The sequence below is a fragment of the Epargyreus clarus genome, unplaced genomic scaffold (genome assembly GCF_041222505.1).
Source record: "Epargyreus clarus isolate Ecla_fem2 unplaced genomic scaffold, WU_Ecla_fem_2.2 ptg000005l, whole genome shotgun sequence".
Lineage (NCBI taxonomy): Eukaryota > Metazoa > Arthropoda > Insecta > Lepidoptera > Hesperiidae > Epargyreus > Epargyreus clarus.
This window is the reverse complement of record NW_027332213.1, coordinates 12274070-12298169: the sequence shown is the minus strand read 5'-3', so window position 1 is coordinate 12298169 and position 24100 is coordinate 12274070. Positions and strand designations below refer to the sequence as shown.

Genomic DNA, 24100 nt, shown 5'->3' with positions numbered 1-24100 from the left:
AATAATAATTTACATGAATGTACATAGTAAATAAATAATTATTTCAAATATTTTAGGGATATTTTATCACGTAGACGTGGCAAAACTTTTTTACGTAACTATTTCAATTCTCAAAACTGGGTACATTTTCTAGTTAGGAGTGAGTAATCTTTACTAATCTATGATCTACACATTTTTATATTCCAAGTGAATGGCAGAAAGTGAATGACAGCACAATATAAAGAGATGGTTTACTTCGTAAGGAAAAAAATGATAACTCAATGCAATTTTTCGAAATTTTGGTTAGACTCAGCGGCTTTAGAAATTATTTAAATTATCTTAAAATATTGAAAATAATGTAGTAAACTTACCGCTTATGCTTGAGGCTGTGAACGTCAACCGCGCCATTCATCTGACGTGCGTCAATATTACTGTTTGACTTAGCTTTCCGGGAGATAAATTCCATTTTCAAATACAGAGATCAATATATCACAGTTTAAAAATATGTATACTTTTGTTACAATATCGCAGATTTAGAATTTAGAAACAATTCATATTTTTTTCGAATAAAATATTTTAATAAAACTTGTTAGAGTCGATTAAGCTATATAGAGCTATACAGCTCTTGCAAACTCTTAATGACGACTGAAGGTCGAGAGATGGTGATCTGTTTAAATACGAGTCACACCACTTGCACTTATCAAGTCATTACAAATCAGAGTTAATTAATCTGTCGGGTCACTTTAGGTAACAATTTGCAGCTATTGATAACGTGTACGTAAATATTAATGTAATGGGAAATTCCTTGATGTATATCCGGCATTGCTTTCGCCATTATATCACCATGAAATCAGGCAAAGTGTATTTTATAAGATTGAAACAACGAACGTGCTGTTAACCTGATGGTAAGTGGTAATTTCCGCCCATCGTCATCTGAGTCATACCCTTACCATGAGTTTTTACGTTTTGACAAATATGACTGTTTTGGTATTTGTTTACGTATTGGCAAGTCCAAGACAATCCAAGACAATTTCCAAGTTCTGTTATAATCCGCGAGGGGCGCTGATTGGAAATTGTATGGGCAAATACGTAAACAAATACCAAAACAATCACATTTCTCAAAACGTAAAAACTCATGGTAAGGGTACTGTTACCAACTCCATAGAGTCTTACGTGAAGCCGGTTTCAGATGCATGCAATTTAAAATAATAAAAAAAATAAACATCACCAAAATTATGTTTGTATTTTTTTTCAGTCTTTTAACTTAATATAATGAATATCTCATAAAACTAAACGCTAAACCTCCATAATGTGTGTTTACTATTTGTCTGTCTTTAGTTTTCAGTGTTGAAATATTTAGGAGCATGGCTTGCCTTGTTGTAACTTCGATTAAAATATCATTAAAGTAACTCCATGTCATTTTTAAGTTCAATTTTGTATGAATTTCTGCCTAATTGCATTTATTTAAATTGCTGAAAGAAAATAAGCTTATGGGTCATGTTTACTCGTACATACATTTAAAAGTCTAATACAGTCATGTGTCCAATGTAATATAAAAATAAAAACATATTTATCTTGAACCAATGTTCGATATAAAATATAAACGTTAGGAGTGGAATGATAAATGCAATCATGACGCCTTCACGCGGGTCGCACGACCAAGATCAGGCCAAGGGCGCGCGCACTTTGATCTTAACTTCGATCTATAAGCTACAGTTTAACTTATATCTCGTCAGATTTTTATCCTATAATCCACCGACATGTTTCATCCATCCATAAACTCATTTTCTACTTTAATAATCCGACAAAAACTTAAGTGCAACAAAAACGCTTTCTACCCTGTATCGTGGGTACTGTATCGTGGGTGCTATGGAAACACACAGAAACAAAAATAAACACCCCAAGAAACAGAAACCTAAATTCATTATTTTGTCTGGCCCGGGATCGAACCCGAGACCCTCTGTGCGTCAGACGGGTATGATGACCGTTCCGCCACGCGGGTTGTCAAAATTGGTCTTTTTAAACTTTTCTATTAGTCTTATTTCCCGATAATGTTATTATTATACGAGAACAGTCGTTAAAAGCGCCAACAAAAATTGATTAAATTGATAACGATGTATCTATAAGTAGAGTAACTCTTTTCATTGCAATAATTATCCTAAACCGCGGTTCGAACCTAACAAGTATCCTTGAGTCAGTTGACATTCCAATTTAGAAGGGTTTGAATTTCTGAAGCTATCTTTTTTGCCTTAGTTTTGCTAAGCTATTATTAATTTCGATGATAACTGTAAAGATGGCTGGTGTTAATAACACTACACAATTCAAAAACAAAAATAAATCTCAGTCGCATCGTGCAAATCTAAATTTGATAGTCAAAATTAACAGTGGAAAACAAAACTTCAATAATAATGTCGGTAACGTAATCGTAATGTAATTTTACATTGATTGATTTAGTTTTGCTACGGACGAAACCTTGAATACACAGAGAGACACACAGAGAAATACCAACGATTTTATAACAGTTATTAAATATAACGATTATTGTATTCGTCGGTACGTTTTACTTTTAATCTATTGAGATAACCATCCGAGAAAATTACAGACATAATAGAAGCGTTGTAAGTAGTTTATATATATACTGCTACAAGCGTAATAATTATATATTCTGTGTACATTTATTTATTTTAATTGAATAATGATTTTGATAAAAACTAAAAAGCTGCAAATCGGACGAGTTCAGAAGAAAACACATCAGTTTTAATCCACCATCGGATAGTGTCGCTTACAAGGAACAAATCCTGAGAAGTAATGCTAAACGAAAAACTAAAGAACAAAACTCTTTTGAAGTAAATATATTTTATATAGAGTAGGTAAAACCTGTATAGTTGATCCCTACGATAATCAAATGTACTCATAGGTACATTGTATTATAAAGAATAATAATATAGTCACCGCAAAATGATATTTCCCCGAATGAAATGGGCGTTCAGTGAAGTAAATAATGGAAAAACATAATAAAAGTAAATCACATTGGAACGTTTTGCATGAATACACTTCAAAGGCCGTTTATACGTTTGACGAATTGCTTTGTTTTACAAAGAATTTATTTATTTCTTCAGTTCAATAAACAAATGTTCTTTATTGAATTTCAGTCATTGGGCTTAGAATAGAGAAAATATGTGGAAGACAATAATTTATTTCAAATGAAAACGAACACATTTCGTTCTTTAGGTATACCTATTTGCTACCTAGTAGGTATAAGATAAGATTTGTTACCTAAAAATCTTAGTACTTATCTAAATGAAAATATGATTCTATAATTATGATTATGAATCTCTGATTTCACAAACAAAATGAAGTTTAAAACTCTGTGGCTGAAAGGCACAAGAAAGATATAATTAAATATTAATTGCTAAAAGGGAGCAAGCTTTGAGCGATTTCGTTTTCTTAACATAGGACAATATTCCTTAATAACAAAGAGTATGATTGAAATGCGTTTTATAGCCCACAGCTGGGCAAGATCTCTCCTTATAACTGGGAAAAGCCTGGTCCATACACCATCACACTGCCCCATTGTAGATTGAGGAAGAAATGTTATTATTAACTTAGTAGTATAAAATTCGCAATTGCACGCACATCAAAACTGATCGTATGTAGGTAAGTAGATTTTTTAAACTAATCTTCCTGGATTTAACAGAAAAGTAAATGAACGAGTTCTTAATAGTGTGTGAAGTCTACTAAACTAGACAATGGCCTAAATCTTCTTAATCTGAGAGGAGATTCGCATCCACCAGTTATACTGTAGGTACCTTAATATTTTTGATGATGATTAATTCTACTACAACAAGTAGATATTCTAATTAAGCAGGTAATGCAATTAACGTAACAAAGTAATTTAAACCAGAGCGCACAAACGTATGCATAGAAACACATACTGTATGAAGCAAGACCTTAATCCTGAGAGCCACGACCCTGAATTAAGCTCTATAACAAATTGCTACGTGGAACATGTTGACACAACCATGTTATCATATTAGTCTCATAAGTCAGCTTATTTATATGTCAGCTTTAGTACAATTTTTATTTTTACACAGAGATTTCGTTAAGATTTTTGTATCATAAAATCGCAACTATTCTTACTTGTATAAACTGAAAAACGAAAAATCTTTTTATTTGCTACATTTCTATGGCTAGCATGAATAAAATAAAAGACAATTTTTGCTCAATTAAATTGCGAACTGTTGTATACAAAAATGATTGAATAGATAGATATAGATACATAGATTATTAAATACATTGATAAATATCTCTACGGTACTTATGCGTTACACAAAAATATTTATGCTATGGTACACTAGGTACTCACTTCATAAGATAATTTTACAAGGGAAGTTGTTTTATTACACATTTTAATGTACACGGAACCGCCATATGTATTCAAACAACACGCAATTATACATAACACCATAAAGGCAATAAAAATTTGGAATGAATGCAATAATATAACACAATTCAAATATCGCGTGTACGCTACGTAGTATAAGATAAGGTATTATAAAAGAAAGTACCCTGAAAAACTCAGATTGTCACGAGCATTAATCACTGTAACTATTCAACACAATGTAATAGATTTATGATCAAATTCTATCATATATTTAATCTTTATTATTTGTACAGTGAAACGACATAACGACTATATTCTTCAAGTTTTTCAATTCACACAGCTAAGCATTATACTACGGTAAAACTACCCTTTCCAAGGGAATCTACAGGATCTACAGTTTATTTTATCCAGAGGGCACCTTTCCTGTCACGCGTTTACACCCGCACACGCGTGCCACACACACATGAATTAACTTGATGTATTCTCCTTGCGACCTGGACGATGAAACGATGCAATGCAAATTGCACGCATGTGGTTGGAATGCGTAATGCACCCGTAATACACGCGTGATAGGAAAAACGCCTTAGAGGCAGATGATTGTGTCTGGTAGCTTGAAACTATATATAGCTAGAAACTCGTGCCTTAAGACATTCGAACTCACAGAAAGACATTATTTGTACATAAAAGAGAAATAAATTGTCGTATGTGTCATATCACACATGCGCAAAATAGGCAAATAGCGCCTTTCAAGTTGAGATCATTGACAAGTGCACTTTCTCGACACCCTGGTCATATATTTCGCATTATGCACTTTCTATGCTGGATGCGATTAGGCTCAGGAAGTACGATCATTTCGTCACGGTACCCAGTAGCGGTGAGAGGTGTCATTCAGTTAAATTGCCTCATCATGTTAAGTGGTCACTCTCCCCATAGGCATGTACAAAATATAATCGATCTCATATAGATCAAATAGGCTTTACAATGGTGAGTGTTCTGAAGAACTGTTCGATCTGGTGCCTACATCAACCTTCCTTCATCGCGCCACTCGCCGAAGGATGGGGTTCCGTCCACATCAAATAGACCTGTGATGACCCTCCAGGGTTCGATTTGCTTGGTCCTTTTTGCCGCGTACGTTTAAAATGTGAAATAAACTTCCTCCTGAGGTATTCAAGAGGGGCGTAAAAAGAGCTCTCCTTCAAATCCGGCGATGCATTGGCGACTTCTCTGGTGTTGCACATGTCCATAGGCGACGGTGACTGCTTTCCACCAGGTAGCCCGTCTGCCTTATCGTTAAGTTAAATATATATAAAAAAGATCTTAAATGTCTTGCCTAAGGTGTGAGATATGAGCAGATATATATAACATTGCCGCCGAGGATTACATTGAAATGATGAGGCATTTTCTAACTTTATAATGAAGCAGTTATCACTACACAACTTCACGAGTACCTAACCACAGCTTGCCGACATTTTGTCGCTGCCATGTAGTGTAGTTGTGGTACGTGTGAATCGGCTAAGAATTTTAAGAACCATGATAAACTCATACTTCATGCCTAAAAATGCAACAATAGTACTAATCTGGACATAAAAGGATTTCAACAAAGGTTTATCTAAATCTGTACTCTGACAATTGTTCAAGAAAAAACTGCTCGTCCTTAGCTTAATTACGTCAAAACTATTCAGAAGTAGTGGTCTAAACCTAATGTTTTTGTTGCTTGTCTGGTTCTTAATAGATAACTATTAACAAACGTCGACTCATACTATGTTTGACATTGACCGTTTTTTATAGGGTTTTTCATTACATTTTTCGTGACTAAGCCCAAAATGTATGTATTGTAACATGTTTATATTTTTTTTACAAATTATTATTATATTTATGTATGTGTATTGTATGTAATACATTTTCGTTACGCATCTTAACACAACTCATGTCCTTTCCAAAACCACCCTGGATATCTGTAAGTAATCTACCTCAGATAAGATTAGATTTCTAACTTAGGTCAGCCACACATGCGCTGCTACCCCTGAGTTGGAACGAATCCGATAAGTATATCTCCCTTACCCCACACCCTACGAACCGGAATACAGCTGCAACCAACACTGGTGTTATTAGGCAGAACAACGTCTAGTAGTAGCACCTCTAAAGTCGAACCACAGAGGGTTTTACCTTTTACATTCTAACATCGTTCTATACTCACTCTTTCTACCTTATCAAATAGCGAGTAGCAAATAACAAATATAACAATGGGACTAACATAATTATGTTACAACTTAACATAACTTAACACATATTTTTAAATGATAATGTAAACTTACGTTGTTACAAAAAGTTTATAAATATAATCCTTTAGATCTCAAAAGAGAATACCTACCTATAATATTAATATTCATATTTAGGCCGGAAATTCTCCTTACACAATAATAGTGAATATCTATATATTAATACATATGTAATTAACATATTCCTAGCACCAACATTTCGCTTATTAGTGTTTATAATTTATTTAAATAAGTAATTGTGGGTCTCAAAATTTAAAAATAAACTCGCAATAAGCATTTGTTACATAGAAATACATATCCTTATTACTACTTAACAACTATTAAACAATCTATCTATGTAGCACATTTATACGACTTTAATGATAATGTATAGGTACCTACTATGTATGCAGATAGGAGTGTTATATTGTACTTGTCAATCGTAAAACATAGAACAAAGTTGAATTATTTATTCTAAACGTTATGATCTAGTTATTTTAATAAATTATCATACAAGTTAATGCAAAAACTTACTGCCATTTCTTTTTGTCGTTTAACTTTAACGACGCGGAATTCCCCATGTTTATTGTAGACGCTGATATCGACGGCGGATCAAAGCACTTCCTTATAATATTTTAACGATATTCAGCGTACGTACAACCGGTGCACTGGCGCGAGTTTGCCATTCGACTACCCGTGGGGCATACCGCATACCCATTAAGCCACCGAGGTAAATCTCTGACCGTGACTTTCCCTCACCGCTCAGCATGATCTTTGCAACATTTCCACCAATTATTCGACGTTGCGAAAAATTCTGACCGCATTTTCGTGACTTCGTTAGATTTGAATGTTTCACGAAAATTAAAGTAATTACTTCATTTCCGCTACCCGAAGGTAGATGTCGCATCTCGGCGTACGCAACGTACAGTTTGTTGTTATATGAATATTGACCAGAAATCATGAATAATAAATCTTTAAGATAGTAGGTAGGTTCATATTCACAGTTGCATCCAATGCTTACTGTACTGATAGGTACAATACATGGGCAAGGTACAGGAGGAAGTCCTTATCCTCTTGTACCTGGAGATGTTATAATAATTATGTATACTACATAATTGAATAAAGTAAAGCCATTGTCCGTATTTTCTCAAAAAAATATCTTTGCTGCTGTAGCTAATAATTTTCTGCAATGCTGAAGATATGAAAGACAACAAATTCTTGATCTTTAAATATAGACACATTGTAAAATTCCGTTAAATAAATTATTAATACGAAACTATATTTATGCTCAGGTATATTTAATAATCGTTTCTTTAAAAAAGTAATATAAAATTATATCTTATTATCCTGTACAGTCCTAATAATTTACTTCACCTTAAAAAAATGTATAAATAATGTCACTGTCATTTATTACTGTCGCTCTCGCTAATATGTCACAATGAATTGAATGAACAAGGATTTGGAGGTTATAAGTTTAGTATTCGTACGTAAACACTTTCAATATGATAAAAACATATTTATAGAATAAACAAACTAGGAGTATTATAAAAATACAATATAATATTAAAGACAAAATGAGGAAAGAAGGTATGTAAGTCTAATTTATTTTATATATATCGTTTTGAAGATTTTTTTCGAAACAGTTGTTTTCCACTTTCAGAAGTACAAGATATATTTTTAAAAATCCTACGGGAAGAAGAGGATGTATCCGCGGGAGTTGCTGCCATCAAAACGTTGTTGACTGTCATAGAAAACTATAAAGGTTTGTTTTAATCAATTTTCAGAATGCTTATGCAAGTTCTCATGAACCTTATGAAATTTTAAAATCGTTACGAAAATCATATTATTCGCCTATGATTAAACAGCTATAAAGTCTGTAGAACTATCACTTATACTTGAATTACTAGAATTTTGGTGTCCATTAGCTGCAGTAGCTAAAAAATGGTGTAGATTTTAGAAGCCTAACAGATACTAATATCTATAACTCTTAAAAAATCACATTGTAAATATGCACTAAATAAACGTTTCACATGTTACTTATATTACATAGTGACCACAGTTCAAGAGTTAGATCAGAATCTCCAGCTAGCTGTGGATGCTATGCGACACTGCGACCAGCCCGTCGCTGCCATATCCTCAGGATGCGAGCTCTTTAAGAGGTTCATCACATTTGCCAAACTTGATGTTAAGGTGAGTACATTTTGTTTAGATATTCAACCTCTTATTTATACTTCACACTATGATGTCGGCATCTGATAGTACCATTCCCAAAATTGATGTTAAGGTGAGTACATTTTGTTTAGATATTCAACCTCTTATTTATACTTCACACTATGATGTCGGCTTCTGATAGTACCATTCCCAAAATTGATGTTAAGGTGAGTACATTTTGTTTAGATATTTAACCTCTTATCTATACTTCAAATAGCACTATGGTGTCAGCATATGTTAGTGCCATTCCCAAAATTGATGTTAAGGTGAGTACATTTTGTTTTGATATTTAACCTCTTATCTATACTTCAAATAGCACTATGGTATCGGCATATGATAGTGCCATTCCCTTTTCTGTGAATGTCTTAACAGTGCCTTGTAACTTCAGAAGGAATTTATCAGTTAATTTACAGTTTAAATATTCATTTGGACATTTATATTCAACCATAATATCCCTGTAAACTGTAAAGGTATTCATCTATTTCAACTATACTATATACAACTATATTGAAAAAATATGTGCGAAGATATTATAGTAATATCCAGAAAGTGGATCATAATTATTTTATATTACCTGGTTATTACAAATTAATTATGATATTTAACAATTAAAAAAAACATTGTGCCAAAATAATTAATCCCCTTTGACTACTTAACCGACTTCCTAAAGGAAAAAAATCATCTATTTTTAAACCCATGTTGGTGGGATTGAGTTTGGTCATATTTAATGTTTTATATTTTCTTGCAGTCATTTGATGAATGTGAGCAAATTATGCTGCAGCGAGGGAGGATATTCCTGGACACTCTGCTGGAGGCGCGAGGGAAAGTAGCCAAGCAAGCACTGCCCTTCATTACAGATGGATGTGTAAGTTATTTGTCTATATTTTTATTTACTTAGTTATTTCTCTTCCATTGTTGCTTCAGTCAACCTATTTAAAACCTACTTTTGATACATTAATTGACTGTAACTGAAACTATCAATTGTATTTTTGGTACAATATATTTTTTTTGTTAACATTTTTGTAGGATTGATTTCAGTATGATGTAAAGTGGATTTTATTGTTGTAAGCTTAGTTATATTGTTCATAGTTAAATTTTTATCTGAATAAAGATATTAAAAATCATATTTGTATTTCTGCAGAAAATCTTAACACACTCCAGATCGAGAGCTGTGCTGCAAGCTATGTTGGAGGCAGCCAAAACCAATACACGGTTTCAAGTATATGTCACAATGTCATGTCCTGACAATAGTGGGTGAGTTTATTAAGAAATAAAAAACAATTTTATGGTACGACTTTTAATATTCTGTAAAAAATATTAATTGGCCATTGTTCAACGTTGACAGTATAGTTGGTTTATTTGCATTTTTGTGGGAATTGATGCTATAATGTTCCTTTTTCCAAGAGATATTCAGGATGATAGATATTTCGTTTTATCTAAGGACCTCATGTATTAACCTTAAAGCTAACTATGAGATAGGCATTTTTTTGCCTACCTCATAGTTTGCAGTAGCAGTAGACTTACAATATTATTTTTATTTTATCATTATTTTTTATAGAAGTAGGATGTTGCCACATTATTGCCGTGTTTTGGATTTGTTATCAATAGAAATCATATGAGAAATCTGATCAAAAAAATCACGAGATAAACAGTATCGCTATGTGATGTTATATCCTTGTGTGCATGCTGCATACACCAACAATTATTCTGTTACATTCTTTAAAGATAAGCCTTTATTTTGTTTTCGAGAGGGAAACCTTCAAAAGGTACCCGACTACGTCGGTGCTACGCCGTTATGTGGGATTTTTACCGCACTAAAGCTTTTAGTCGCCTCTTACGACAAGCAGGGGATAACGTAGCCCTATTCTAGTCCCGGAACAACAGGGACATTAAAGATATGCCTATGTTCATCATTGAATTTCTAAGTGATAATGAGTGGTGATGTTCCCAGGGAAGCGATGCACAAGCAGCTGGAGGCAGCGGGCGTGGACGCTACCCTGGTGCTGGACTCCGCGGTCGGCTACATCCTGGAGCTGGTGGACATCGTCATGATTGGTGCTGAAGGAGTTACGGAGAGTGGGGGCATCATCAACAAGGTTTGAACTTTTTGTCGTCGTCATCAACCCGTTATTGTCCCACTGCTGGGCACGGGTCTCCTCTCACAATGAGAAGCATTACGCCATAGTCAACCGCGCTGGCCAAGTGCGTATTGTTAGACTTCACAGCCCTTTGAGATTTTTTCTTATATAAATCTCTCAGATATGCAGGTTTCCTCACGATGTTTCCCTTCACCGTTTAAAGCAAGTGATAATTAATTTCTAATATGCACATAACTTTGAAAAATCAGAGGTGCGGGCTGGGCTATCACTGGTTTTTCGACTGTACTCTATAGTATTATTAACGGACAAAGTTGCCCCTTATTTTAGTTGTCATTCATTTTTATGTTATAATGTAAAATAAAAAATTAAGTCAATATTAAATCTCAATATTTTATACTCCTCTTCTTTTTATATTTCTCTTCATTGGAAAATATGTTGACAAATTGATGTTAGCATGTGATAATCCCTACTAAAAATAGCATTTGATTACAGATTGGCACCTACAGTCTAGCTATGTCGGCGCTGCAGCTAAAGAAGCCGGTATACGTCCTCACAGAGAGCTTCAAATTCTCCAGAATATACCCCCTCAACCAACAAGACCTGCCTAACGAGTTCAAATACCTCTCAAGTGTCCTCAAGTCAGCAGATCTGTCGAAACAGCATCCCCTCGTAGATTACACCCCGCCGTCATACATAACTCTACTGTTTACGGACTTAGGCATTCTCACACCCTCAGCTGTTAGTGACGAGCTAATAAAATTGTACTTGTAATTATAGTTACCACAATATATAATATACTTGCATAAAAATATTGTCCTGTTTTATTTCATTAATTAAATCCTTGTGCGGTGAAAAGTTACGATATCGGTATTTAAAAATAGGTCACAAAACACTTAAATTTAAATTAAATGAATACCGTTTAGGATACATAGATTAGAAAATAGTAATTCAACGAAAACCATTTTCCTGGAGGCCCACCACTTTTGAAAACCATCAGTGTTCAGGAAAGTTTTATCTCAATATTGCATCAACATTATTTTGTTTCGTACCACGACCTCCTTAAATTTGTTTTGTTTTGTTCGTGCCGAGTGATGTAAAAGTAATTTGTGTATTCCTTATCCAAGAAGAAACGAAACATTGCAACCAACAGAAATTGACATATTTTGCTTAAAAATTTCCTGCAAAAAAAAGAATGAATAATTTCGTCTGACATCATACAAAACTGCTTATTGTAATATTATAAAAACAAACCTACTTTAACGAGGTTGTGGTACGAAATTTCAATGTATGATTAAAATAATATTGTTTTAAGAGATGGGTAGTAAGGCCACTGTACCCCATACACTTCAAATAAATACACAGTACAAATGTTACAATAAAGGATGTGTGTAAAGAAAACAATTGAATATTAAAATCCATATAGTCTGGCACTTTTATTAATATCAAATAACCAAATAAGAAAAATATTTACAATCGTTTTGTATATGTATAAACATTAATAAACACTAAAGTTGACAACTACGGTTATTATCTCACAATGTGTATCGTTATTTAATAAAAGAACACATTTTCAAAATTATAGACTGGAAAGTAGAAATATATTTATTTTCGACAAGATTCAAACAAAATACCGTATTGGAAGCACAAAGTTTCTATATTTCTATACAAAATTATCGTTTTCTAATCAAATCACATTGTTTGTAAAATTGTTTATAAAAATATGTGGAAGCACATAATTAATAATTATCTCTAAAATACTAATTGCACGTTACAAAACAATTATTTCTCATCAGTAACAACATTTGGTCGAAGTTAATTTGGAAGTAAGATATTATATTGAAATGTGTCTATGACATTAAATACCCAAATAGCAAGATTTAATTCAAATGGCAAATTCGAAAATAAAAATATATTCATTGCATTCCTACAATACACATAGGCTAACAAAAAATTCAATAATTCATTTAAAAAATATGTCGGAGTAATTCTAAAACATATTCCAAAATTACTGCACAGAAGGAAATAAAATATCTATCTAAGTATACATACATACATTACATACAAAATACACTGCTTCAAATTAACAATACCTATTGACGCCAATGGCCTAATAGATGGCGCTAACGCCGTAGGTGTTGTGTCAACTGAACTAATATTTAGCGAGTCTATGAATATTCATATTGACATTATGGCAATTCTGCTGCACTAACTTTGACATGACACGTAGCAGTGGCATTTATATTAAAAAAAAACAACAACGTCGCGTTTGGTGATGATGACACTTTTTGCACAAAAACACTATATAGTTGGAAATGCTATACAAACCTAATTACTTAATATCTAAAATTGAAAATGAGTCAATCCTCCATAATTTGAACAAAAAGCTACCAAAATATTGTGCTTCAACCATAGACTTGGGCTTTTTATTTAGTCTATGGTCTCTACCGAATATCACAATAGGTACATTAAATTCATAAAACTCAGTTTCATACAATTATATGCCTAAAACAAATATTTGAGTACATTAAAACAACAATTTTCGTTAAACAGCATTCGACTTATAAGTAAGAACAATACTGATATAATTAACAAATTATGTTTATACACCTTAAAATACATAATTAAGAAACTATTAATCTTTATATTTCAGAAGCATGCACATATCAAAATGTTATAGATACAACGGATATTACTATACTTGTAAATAAACTACTTTTTAATAATAAAAAAACATACTATAACCTGTAAAGCTAATGGAGGTCAGATTATTCAAATACTTGTCGTTCAGAATAATACACAACAGATTATTGTACTTTAATGTAATCTATTAAATTTATTAAATCGTGATCATAATACCAGCTATTGTTAAAATATTATTTCATCAGTTTCGTTGTATACCTAAAAATGTGTTTAGATGGACACCCGAATTCGGAAACACGCCAAAAAATTGCAGAAAATTTTGATGAATTACTTCAATGATTACCTCGCCGCCTATGTGTAGTCTCGCTTATATATTAGATACACGCACGGCGCTTATGTGGATAAGCATGGCCACAAACATAGAACCATGTTATTTAATAATTAAGCCGTTATTTGCGGAATGTAGGTCATAATATATTAGGTGTACTGCTTTATCGTCGGCTAACAGATGACATATACCGACGGAAGGGTGACGAGTATCTGTGGGTGACGACGCGAGATGGGTGACGACTTACGGGCGACGGGTGACGGCTTACGGGTGACGGGTGACGAGAATATATCCACGTGGGCAGCGGGTGACGCCACGGCTACCTGTTGTAGATAGAGTCGATGGTGGTGTATATCTGGTGGAAGTGTGGACGTTTCTCAGGCTCGTACTCCCAGCAGCGCAGCATCAGCGCGTACACATCCTCGGGGCAGCCCTCGGGTGCCGGCATGCGGTAACCTGGGTCAAACAAAATATTTTTTCAGTAACTAAGTTGTTTACCGAAGTGTTCACAACACAAGATATATTTATTAAAAATCGAGCGAATGAGTGAGTGAGTCTGTCAGTTGTCAAGTTATAAACAAGGCAAAGATAACTGTACGAGCTACCACATCGTACATGGTGGTACGTGGTACTTTTTGTGCGAACATAAGTCTTATTCTGACCATTTCTCCACTTTTGTGGCATCTTCCCACTAATAAAGCTTGCCACAAAGCATATTTTATTATACTCATAATGAAAATTGAAGGTCATATTATTATATTTTATATTTTGATAGCCAGGTGCATGCTATTAATTTTATTAATTGAAATAAAAATCAATATTAACAACAGGATCCAATGTAACATAATTAAATAAAACCATTTTTGAAGCCTAGTAACTAATTGATGTTATTTGCATATCTTGAAACTGTTAAAATAGTATTACTAACCGGTATCAATCTTCTCCCGCGCGCGCGAGTTGCTCATCCCAGCATAGGGCGTGTCGCCTTTCGAGAAGATCTCCCACGTCAGCACACCGTAGCTCCACACATCACATAGGGATGTGTACTTACCTGATAACAAATATTTACATTAATCATATTCCGATACACCATGTACCAGACCTCAATTACGTGGGTTAGGTTCGAAGACCAGAAGAAAAGATAAAGCCCCATAGAACTGCATTAAAGCAATATTTGTACTTGTGCTAAAATTTCACCATTATACTGAGCGGAGCATATACTACATTCGCTATTAGAAGCCAAGGAAATAACCGCTTTAATAATCAACTAATAAAACTTACCAAAGTTGAGCGCTTCTGGTGCGGTCCACTTAATCGGAATCTGCTTCATGCCCCCCGAGACGATATACTCCTCTTCTTCCCTCGACATCCCGAAGTCGGATATCTTGACGCTGTTGTCATCCCCTACTAAGCAGTTTCTGGCTGCAAGATCCCGATGGATGCAGTTCTTGGATTCTAAGTACCTCATCCCGGCGGCCGCGTCCCGGCACATGGCCAGGAGAGACCGGGAACTCAGTGTGGAAGAACGCGTTCGTAAGAATGTTAGTAAAGAACCACCTGAAAATAAAATTAAATGTTTGACTAAAAATATTTCGTCAAATTCGGTGGTAAGTATATTTGATGATTGGTCAGGTATTGAATACCCATAGGCTATATAGGACGGTTAGACCGCATATTTTTTCAATTCTAGCTGAAGTAAGTATTGGTCTAATATATTAATTTAGCAACAGCGCCAAAATACTTTGCGCAGCTACATCTTCTTACGAAATCACTCATCTACGCAGGCAGACTACTATTTTTCCCTTGTCAAGGTAAGCCTTGCTGGCCATTTTAAGGACTAATAAATAGAAGGAACAATGCTGTTTTAAGATACATACTGATTGATTGATATATCGCGTGCTTAAAGGTAAAAGGGCCTATAGCTTAGGGTTAATAGGGATTTATGCTGAAAGGGCACATAATTTTTTTTTTTTTTGCCATTCGGTTTGAAATTATCTGAAACGTAAAAATTTTTTAGTTCGGTTTGAAATTATCTGAAACGTAAAAAATTTTTACATTTAGGCCCTTTTACCTTTAAGCACGCGATATATTGCTCAATCTTGCTTACCGGACACCAGCTCCATAACGATCATAATTGGCTGCTTCTGCACGGCGATGCCGATGAGCCGCACAATGTTGGGATGCTGGTACTGCTTGAGGATGCGGCCCTCTTGCAGGAAGGTTCGCTTCTGCTCATCAGGTAGCGCTACACGACACGTCTTCACCGCTACCTCTTGCCCCGTTGTCTTCAGCCGCGCCTTGTACACGTCGCCGAAGTTACCCTAGAAAATGTTAATAATGTTTATAGGAGAAGCTCTTTGACAAACTCTTTATTAAGTAAAATACCTTGAGGCATTTGTCAAATTATACCATATATCCTTATTAAGGAAAGGGATTTAAAAATAGAACAAAAATAAGTATCTTGCAATTAAGTATTAAGAGACGTGGTCTTTCACTGTGAGCCTTATACGAAGACTCAAAGTCGCTCAGCGAGCTATGGAGAGAGCTATGCTCGGTATTTCCCTACGCGACAGAATTCGCAACGAGGAAATCCGTAGGCGAACGAAAGTTACCGACATAGCTCTCAAAATAAGCAAGCTGAAGTGGCAATGGGCTGGCCACATAGTTCGTAGGACCGATAACCGGTGGGGTCGGAAGGTCCTCGAATGGAGACCACGTCTCGGCAAAAGGAGTACAGGACGCCCCCCGACCAGGTGGACTGACGACCTGAAGCGGACGGCGGGTAACCGCTGGATGCAGACGGCCTAAGACCGGTCGGAGTGGCGCAGACTAGGGGAGGCCTATGTCCAGCAGTGGACCAGTAAAGGCTGATGGCTGGCTGGCAATTAAGTATATTAAATATACTTTTTATTAACATATTATCAAATTTAAGTCCTTCGGTGGGAAAGTTAAGGCGTCGATACCGATTGTTATCACTGGATTACACGTTAAATCTTGTCGAATATCTAACAGAGGCTCACCACAAACACGCTTTTCATAAGTCTGGAGCACCGTAGTAAATTATAGAGATCACATATTTCCGGAATAGCACCGATCGTCAGTAATAAGACATAAAAAAACCCTAACTAACGGTAAAGCTTAGCGTAACTCACCCTGCCAATCTTATCCAACAGCTGCACATGATCGTTATTCAGCTCCCATGTCTCCCTCGGGACGGCTCGTCGCAGCAGCGCGCCGGACCGCGCGGTGACGGGCACGCCGCTCGCGCGCTGCCACGCTATCAGCTCCGCCACTGACGGGAACGCTGCGCCTTCGAACCTGTAGTGACCCTGGGGAATATGGAGTATTTATATTTAATACAACATACTTAGATAGGATAGGAAGGGATAAACTTTTTCAGAAATAGAAGGCGGACATGAAGAACTGCCGAAAAACAAATTTTTAGAACTCGTTTTATACCCAGGAAATCCTTTAACATAATCATTTTTAATAAAGTATAAAATTTTAATAGCAACGAAACATTGCGACTAGTTAAATGTGGAAGTTAAATATGCTGCAGACTTTATTTTTGGAAGTCCAATGCCCAAGAATATATAGAGACTCAGTCTCTATGGCTTTATGTGAATGTGTGGCTGATAAATAAAATTGATAGCAGCAGTGTTTGCTCTGCTGTTACAATTCAAAGGGCATGTTACGGAAAAAATCAACTTACAATGCATTCTAAATCATTTTCCACTAAAAAGTCAAGTTACTTTTACTAACCTCTGGGGTAGTTTGCACAATAAAATGCTTGTGCTGTCCCCAACACACAGACAGCACTAGCTGCCTCGCGTGGTTCCTCGTGGTCTCTCGCACGAGGTAGTCCCCGTCACTCCTGAGCAGCCGAACCACTTCCTCCCGAGGAAGTACTCCGTGGAACCATTCCTGCTCTACCAGCGAGCGTTCTGTCTCGCTCACACTCACCTGCAAATATAGATATGACTTAGAAATATTGCAGAGTCAAAATTACTTTGAAACCCAAAAGCCGTATTTTAAAGTTTTATACGTAAGATATGAAACATAGTTATTATATTAAATGACCAGTCCAGATCTGGTCGAAAATAGGTAAATGTTATACAAATATTGAGCTGAAATCTTGAAATCTGCAATTCTCTATTCCATTCAAATTGTCAAATAATTGAGATTCTTACAAGAATACTTAAAATAATCGTTTTTCATTTAATAATCTAATTCGTTTTGCATTTCCATTCAATGTAAGCAAATTCGTGAGAATGTGTGGTGAAACAAATGAACCATGCTAATATAATCAATTCATTTATTTATCGAAAAACCAATTTAATAAAAATTTTTCTGGTACCGAGAAATACGTTACAAATAGGTAATCTTATGTTATTTTCTTACTTATTGACTTAATTAGAATTATTTAAAAATAGTAAAGTGACATCGTGGCTCCTTACTCTGGAGTACTTTTAAGCAGTCTTTTTATTATTATAACGTCCGTTAAACTTCAGCTAATTTTAAAGTCGTTAAAGGACAAACAGTCTAGTATTCTACAATATATCTGGACCAATCCGCTTTATAACAGTATGTTCTACAGCTGGAGACCAATTTCCCTAATAGGAAAAGCGTTAAGGCGTAGATATTGCCGTACGTATAGCTTCGAACAATATGAAACACCGGAAGACTAAAGTTTGCTTCGTAGCTTATTATAAGTTATTATGAATTATATACTAAGTGAGTACGTTTCTTGACACGAACAATTTAATGGTAATAAGAAGAATCAATACGATCGAAATAATATCAACATAACAGGCTTCATCGCCAAAAGTGCACGTTTATATTGACACACTTCTGCAAATTGATACCGTCATCAAAGTTGTTTGTACATGTTCAACTGAGGTGAATGCTTGGATACTCATTATAAGAATATACGTAATAAGATAATTCATATCTTGAATTTTGGTAACACTGTTATTTATTAACACTTTCTTGGCGAAATTTAAACTAATTTAAACGTCTCTACTAACACTAAAGTAATCTCGCATACCTTATGAGAGATTATTTTAGTTCTTTATAAAAAAGTTATAAAAGCTTGAATATAATTTTAACGAATAGTACGAATCTTAATGTACGATAATAGAATTTAATAAACATAAAATAATACCTCATGTATAATTGATATATTAAACTACGTCAAAAGTCATTAACGTGTGTTCCACGACTAATTAAACTGTGGGAAGACCGAAATCTAAAATAAAAATCTATTAAAATCTTATTTTAAGATGTCTACAACGTTCATTAAGCTAATATAATCCTCATTAACACATTAGTTAGAATTTATTAACACTTAAGACACATCAAACGAGTTAATATCTGCATTGAACACAAACCACGCTAATGTACATGCGGCTAATAGCTATTTGACAATACACAACACAAATACACACCCACACACAAAAAAAATTATGTGACGTACGTCGTTTTCAAGTTCTAGTTGTAATTGTTTCAATCGTTTCTTCCTGCGGGGAAAGGCAACCGGCGGCAATATATCTGCATTTGTAATATACATCGCAAACGGATCCATAACTCGTTAAATACCGTTCAATATTCCCATAAAACTTGGATATTAAATCGTCAAGTTTTCATGAGTTCGGTCAAAGGAAATATTAAGAAAAAATAGAATGAACTTGACGTAAGCCTCTGACCGAAACGTGCACAGACTTCGCGTAAACAGCGGAGCATTTCTGGAACGTCTCAAGCGGCGTCACCTTGATTTTGAAATTGAGTTTTAGAGCGAACTGGTGCTATTTTAATTTTATTTGAAAGCTTATTCCGGTGCGAAGTTCGTGCGGTGCTCGTAGGATGCACGGTGGGTATAAATAGCACTGACTCGTTTCTGTACGGTAGGGGGCGGATGAGTCGTGATTTGGATTATGCCGTTTATTTCTCCAGTGCTAATTTTGTAAAAAAGCTTCATGCATCATAAATCCATATCATGCACGTGTTTGCCACGTGGTTAGCGGCACTCACCACACTGTTAGGACACGTAACAATACTGCGATTCCTTCGCCGTCTCTTCAACAGACTATTCTCTACTCGACAATGCACATAGACATCCACACGCTTACACAAACGCCTCTTCAAGACCATCCGCTTTTTGCGAAGAGTCCGTATGAGTTTTACCGAGTCTGCGGGACCTTCGCTGCTGCTTCTGTACGTTTTTGGAGGCAAGGCAGGGCTCGAAGGGACCGATTTGCGTCTGAAGGGACGCGTGAATAGTTTGAAGAACGGCCTCGGAGGTATTATCGAGTGGAGGTGCAACCGCAACGCGTCCACCGATGCCTTCGAGGTCATTGACGCTTGCTCCTGATAATTTAATCGACTTAGTGTTTGAAACTTTCTTTTCGACACAAATAAGAAATAGTATTTCTACTTTGCAAGTAGGTATATATGAAAAATCCTATAGAGAACAACAAGGACTAAGGGGCAAATAAATGTATGTCGCATTTACCATCACGTCAAGTAGTGTTTATCACAGATACCAAGTCATTTACTTACTTCCAAATTTGCCCCTGAGATTAAAAGTCGTAAGACAATATTTTTATTCTATAATGACGTCAGGTCATTACAGTCCCACTGTTGAGTACGGGTCCTTTCACAGAGTGAAAGATTTAAGCTATAGGCCACCGAGCTGGTCAAGTACCTGCGGTATACCTTGCCAATTCTATTGTATACAGACAAACAAATAAATCAATCCAACATGTTTTACCTGATGATCAGGTGAACTGCCGTCGAGACTGTCGACACCGACGGTCTCCGCAGACAGATCAGGGCATCCGCTGGGCGCTTCTTCGCAGCCGAGCTCAGCTAGCGCCGAGCGGATCATCTCGGCCTGTTTCGCACATTTCCTCTCTGCCACTCGCAGCTCCATCAATTTTACTGGCTCTGAAGTCGTCATTGGGATCGGTGGTGGAGAATGCCTGGAATAGAAATATACAATATGTATTTGTATTTTTTGAAAATCGAAAATCCGTGCTGTGCTTTTAAATCATTATATCTTAAGTATGATAAAAGTTGCAAAATTTAACTCCCATCCCCCCAAATTCTCTGCCAAGAACAGGAGTGGACGAAAGCTTACTTTTACTCCCATTATTACTCCCACTGCTCCCCACGGATTAATACTGTTAAGGTTACATCAGGGTAAAGAAATTCAGAGTAGCATATTAGAATATTACCATGTTATCATCGAAAAAGATGTCAATTATTAAATAAGACCTTGCGATAAATCATATTTATGTGCAATAAAAGCCGAACAAAAGCAGTTTATTTCAATAACACAGCAGATCAAACTAGTATAACCAGGACTAATTTAAGTCCAGACAGTGTCAATTGCCTATGTAGTCACAGACAATTAAAGCTTCAGCCGATCAGACTCGAGTGGAACAGTTCATATGTGCCAAGTCTGAACAACATATTAGTTGGGTCAAACGTTTTAGCATAATTGAGAAAAAAAAACCTGCTACATATAATTAAACATTAAAAAACAGTAAGTGATCCAAAACAATAAGTATGTGTAAGGAGATCAAAAGCTTTGAAGTTTTATGGGGACATTATCGCAAATTACCATAACGACCGCGATCATATCTTTTTAGTTACGTGAAAAATTTTAACAGACCCTGATCGTTACAATTATCGATCGACGCAGACCGTCTTGAAATTATTAATTAAAAGCCAATGACATTTAACATCTATGTTAAAAGTGTTATGTATTGTATTGCATCAGATCATTTTTGCACTAACAAAAAGAAAGTCACCTAACCTGTCAATACCATTGACTCCATTCGTAATCCCGGTGTTGTTATTCTTGCAGACACCATTGCCGATGATCTCTGGGCCTTGTAACGCTGTCTGTTTCTCCCTATTGTCCTGCAACGTGCTCTCCAGTTCTGTTAGCTTCTCCTTCAGCCACTCCACGGTGAGGTTGTCCACCGTTAGCTGGTTGGGTTGGAGCTTGCCACTGGTGTCTTCCACTAGACTCTCGTCGAATGTGAATGGGACTGGTGTGGAGGGAGGTGATCTGAAACATAAATATTACTGTCAGATCTATGCGTATATCCTGTAAAGAAGACGTATTTAAATTTCTACTTGTTTATATTTTGTAGTGTGCTCCTCGCACATCTATCAATCTTACATAGTAATGCTGCCATCTCTATTTTTAATATTTTGCAAACTTTCCATACATAATGAAGCAGAATTAAGTACACTTATAGGACAACTGTTTTAATCAGATTGGAAATAACGAAATATAACTTTTTTGCTCCATAGAGACACAAATTTTCGGAAATACAAAAGCGATCCGGACAGGATTTTGGTGGAAAAATAAAAGACAGATTTACAGAGGAGAACATAGGGTACCAGTATTTTTGTAAAAGAATACATTATCATAGGTATAAGATCAAAAGATCAAAAGAAAACTACCATGAGCTAATACTTACTTGTACTTATCTATGAATTCTTTGTACTCTTCGTGCGGCCTCAGGTTTTGGACTGTTAACTCAATCTTTGACTGGATCTCTTTGAACTTGTCCGTGCTGAAGTCCGATCGCTGAACCACCTCCAGCAGAATCCCCTTCCTGTGAACAAAATATTTATCTAATAAATTATACTACCCGCATTCTACATGTATACATACACTATACTTGACGGATTGAAGGTGGGCTGCTGGAGTTTAACCACAAAGGGTTCTACTTTGTGGTTCAACTCCAGCAGAACCCCAACTCCTATTTGTACCTAATAACAGCAGTGTAAAACGCTGCCACGTTCTGGTTAGATGGGTGTGGTAAGGGACATACTTTTCCGAGCGTTCCAGTGAAGCCTTAAGGGCTGGCGCATCTGTAGACGGCTTCAGGTAGAAATTTAATCCTATCTGATGTTGATTACAGATGTCCATGGACGGCAGTATCCACTTACTATCAAGTGGACTGCATGCTCGTCTGCTACTTTTTTATTATGAACAATAATTTTCGTTCTTGGGTCTCGGTGTTTGGGATTTATAACTATGACACAGTGAATTCCAGTGTCAGCATAATATAGAGCTTTAAATATCGTTTGTGTATTTTAATTGATGGCCCATAAATACGAAGCAACTGTTATTTATTATTTATTATTTACGGGTTACCCGATCGTGGGAAGGAAGGAGGAAGGAAACATCGATCACAAATCTCTGCCTTATGAGAATTTATGCACAGCACATTGCAGTTCCAAAGTTGCCATAACTTATCATAACACATTAAGGCTTCTCCAAACGGACTGACAAATATAAGAACGTTCGATGTACGTAGATGAATCTATTGTTGCCAAATTTCGACACTACACAAAAGTATGAGCTGCTTTAGAATGCTCTCGAATGCCAGTTGTTACTTTTGGTGAATAAAAAAGAAACGAGTATCGAAATCCGTAATTATTATATCAACATCAGAAACTCCTCGCTAAGGTTAACTGCATATAAACCGCGCGCAGTTTACCATTGACAGCAGCGGGTGCGTTCAGTCCATCCACCAGGGCCGGATTTAAGGGAGGGCAACCGGGGCGGCAGCCCCGGGGCCTCCACAATAGAGGGGCCCCACAATAGAGACGTCGGATTTTTTTGTTAATTCCGACTAGTAAGCACTAGTAAAAAATAATATCTTTTCCTTTGATATTTTTTTCGCTGTTTTACCTTTATCTACAGCACTTTGTACAAACATGAATACTAGAAGAATCTACCTGCGTTTCACAATAAAATATTTATTGAAAAACTCAACTGAAAAAATTGATCATTTTATTCGGAAAATAATTTGGTGCCAGCGGGCCTCCACTTCTTTGTTGCCCCAAGGCCTCTACACCTCTAAATCCGGCCCTGCCATCCGCACACAATTAACCATATCAAATGCAAACATTCAGTCCATTTGAGGGAGCCATAAGTCTACAAATATTTCTAGTAAATCTTGCATAAAGATCTAGTTCAAAGGCAAGTGCAAGGCGAGTCACGGATCACAGCACAAAGACAACGTGATGCATGTACTGGAGGACGAAAAACCAGTTTATACGCTCTGGTTATATACTTTGTATAGTCTGTTATGTTAATCTATTTTTTATTAATATCATAGAAGTAGCAAATGATCACGCAGTCCACATGATAAGTGGCGATTGCCGCCTATAA

General features: G+C 35.8%; 3 protein-coding genes across 12 annotated transcripts in view; 1 reads left to right on the top strand and 2 right to left on the bottom strand.

Moving 5' to 3' along the window:
• LOC140742322 (NADP-dependent malic enzyme) overlaps window positions 1–7317 on the bottom strand; it is a 41686-nt gene extending 34369 nt beyond the window's left edge. For 2 of the 4 annotated variants that reach the window (XM_073073222.1, XM_073073221.1), the window contains exon 1: window positions 351–616. In XM_073073222.1, the coding sequence (XP_072929323.1) occupies window positions 351–387 (37 nt within the window). In that variant the 5' untranslated portion in view covers window positions 388–616. Of the gene's footprint in view, window positions 1–350; window positions 617–7155 lie in introns of those variants that run through there. The other 2 variants (XM_073073224.1, XM_073073223.1) reach the window with 2 other exon arrangements.
• A 734-nt stretch (window positions 7318–8051) lies between these two features.
• Window positions 8052–11742, top strand: eIF2Balpha (eukaryotic translation initiation factor 2B subunit alpha). Its single transcript, XM_073073202.1, has 7 exons — window positions 8052–8208; window positions 8282–8383; window positions 8672–8811; window positions 9581–9697; window positions 9974–10086; window positions 10784–10928; window positions 11424–11742. The coding sequence occupies exons 1-7, from the start codon at window positions 8196–8198 to the stop codon at window positions 11700–11702; spliced, it is 909 nt and encodes a 302-aa protein (XP_072929303.1). The 5' UTR covers window positions 8052–8195; the 3' UTR covers window positions 11703–11742.
• A 595-nt stretch (window positions 11743–12337) lies between these two features.
• FER (tyrosine-protein kinase Fer) overlaps window positions 12338–24100 on the bottom strand; it is a 79001-nt gene continuing 67238 nt past the window's right edge. For 2 of the 7 annotated variants that reach the window (XM_073073211.1, XM_073073212.1), the window contains exons 5-14: window positions 22395–22532; window positions 21719–21976; window positions 20669–20879; window positions 19930–20265; window positions 17662–17862; window positions 17052–17228; window positions 16007–16220; window positions 15181–15456; window positions 14828–14950; window positions 12338–14355 (exon numbers count right to left, since the gene is read on the bottom strand). In XM_073073211.1, the coding sequence (XP_072929312.1) occupies window positions 14219–14355; window positions 14828–14950; window positions 15181–15456; window positions 16007–16220; window positions 17052–17228; window positions 17662–17862; window positions 19930–20265; window positions 20669–20879; window positions 21719–21976; window positions 22395–22532 (2071 nt within the window). In that variant the 3' untranslated portion in view covers window positions 12338–14218. Of the gene's footprint in view, window positions 14356–14827; window positions 14951–15180; window positions 15457–16006; window positions 16221–17051; window positions 17229–17661; window positions 17863–19375; window positions 19851–19929; window positions 20266–20668; window positions 20880–21718; window positions 21977–22394; window positions 22533–24100 lie in introns of those variants that run through there. The other 5 variants (XM_073073214.1, XM_073073215.1, XM_073073216.1 and 2 more) reach the window with 3 other exon arrangements.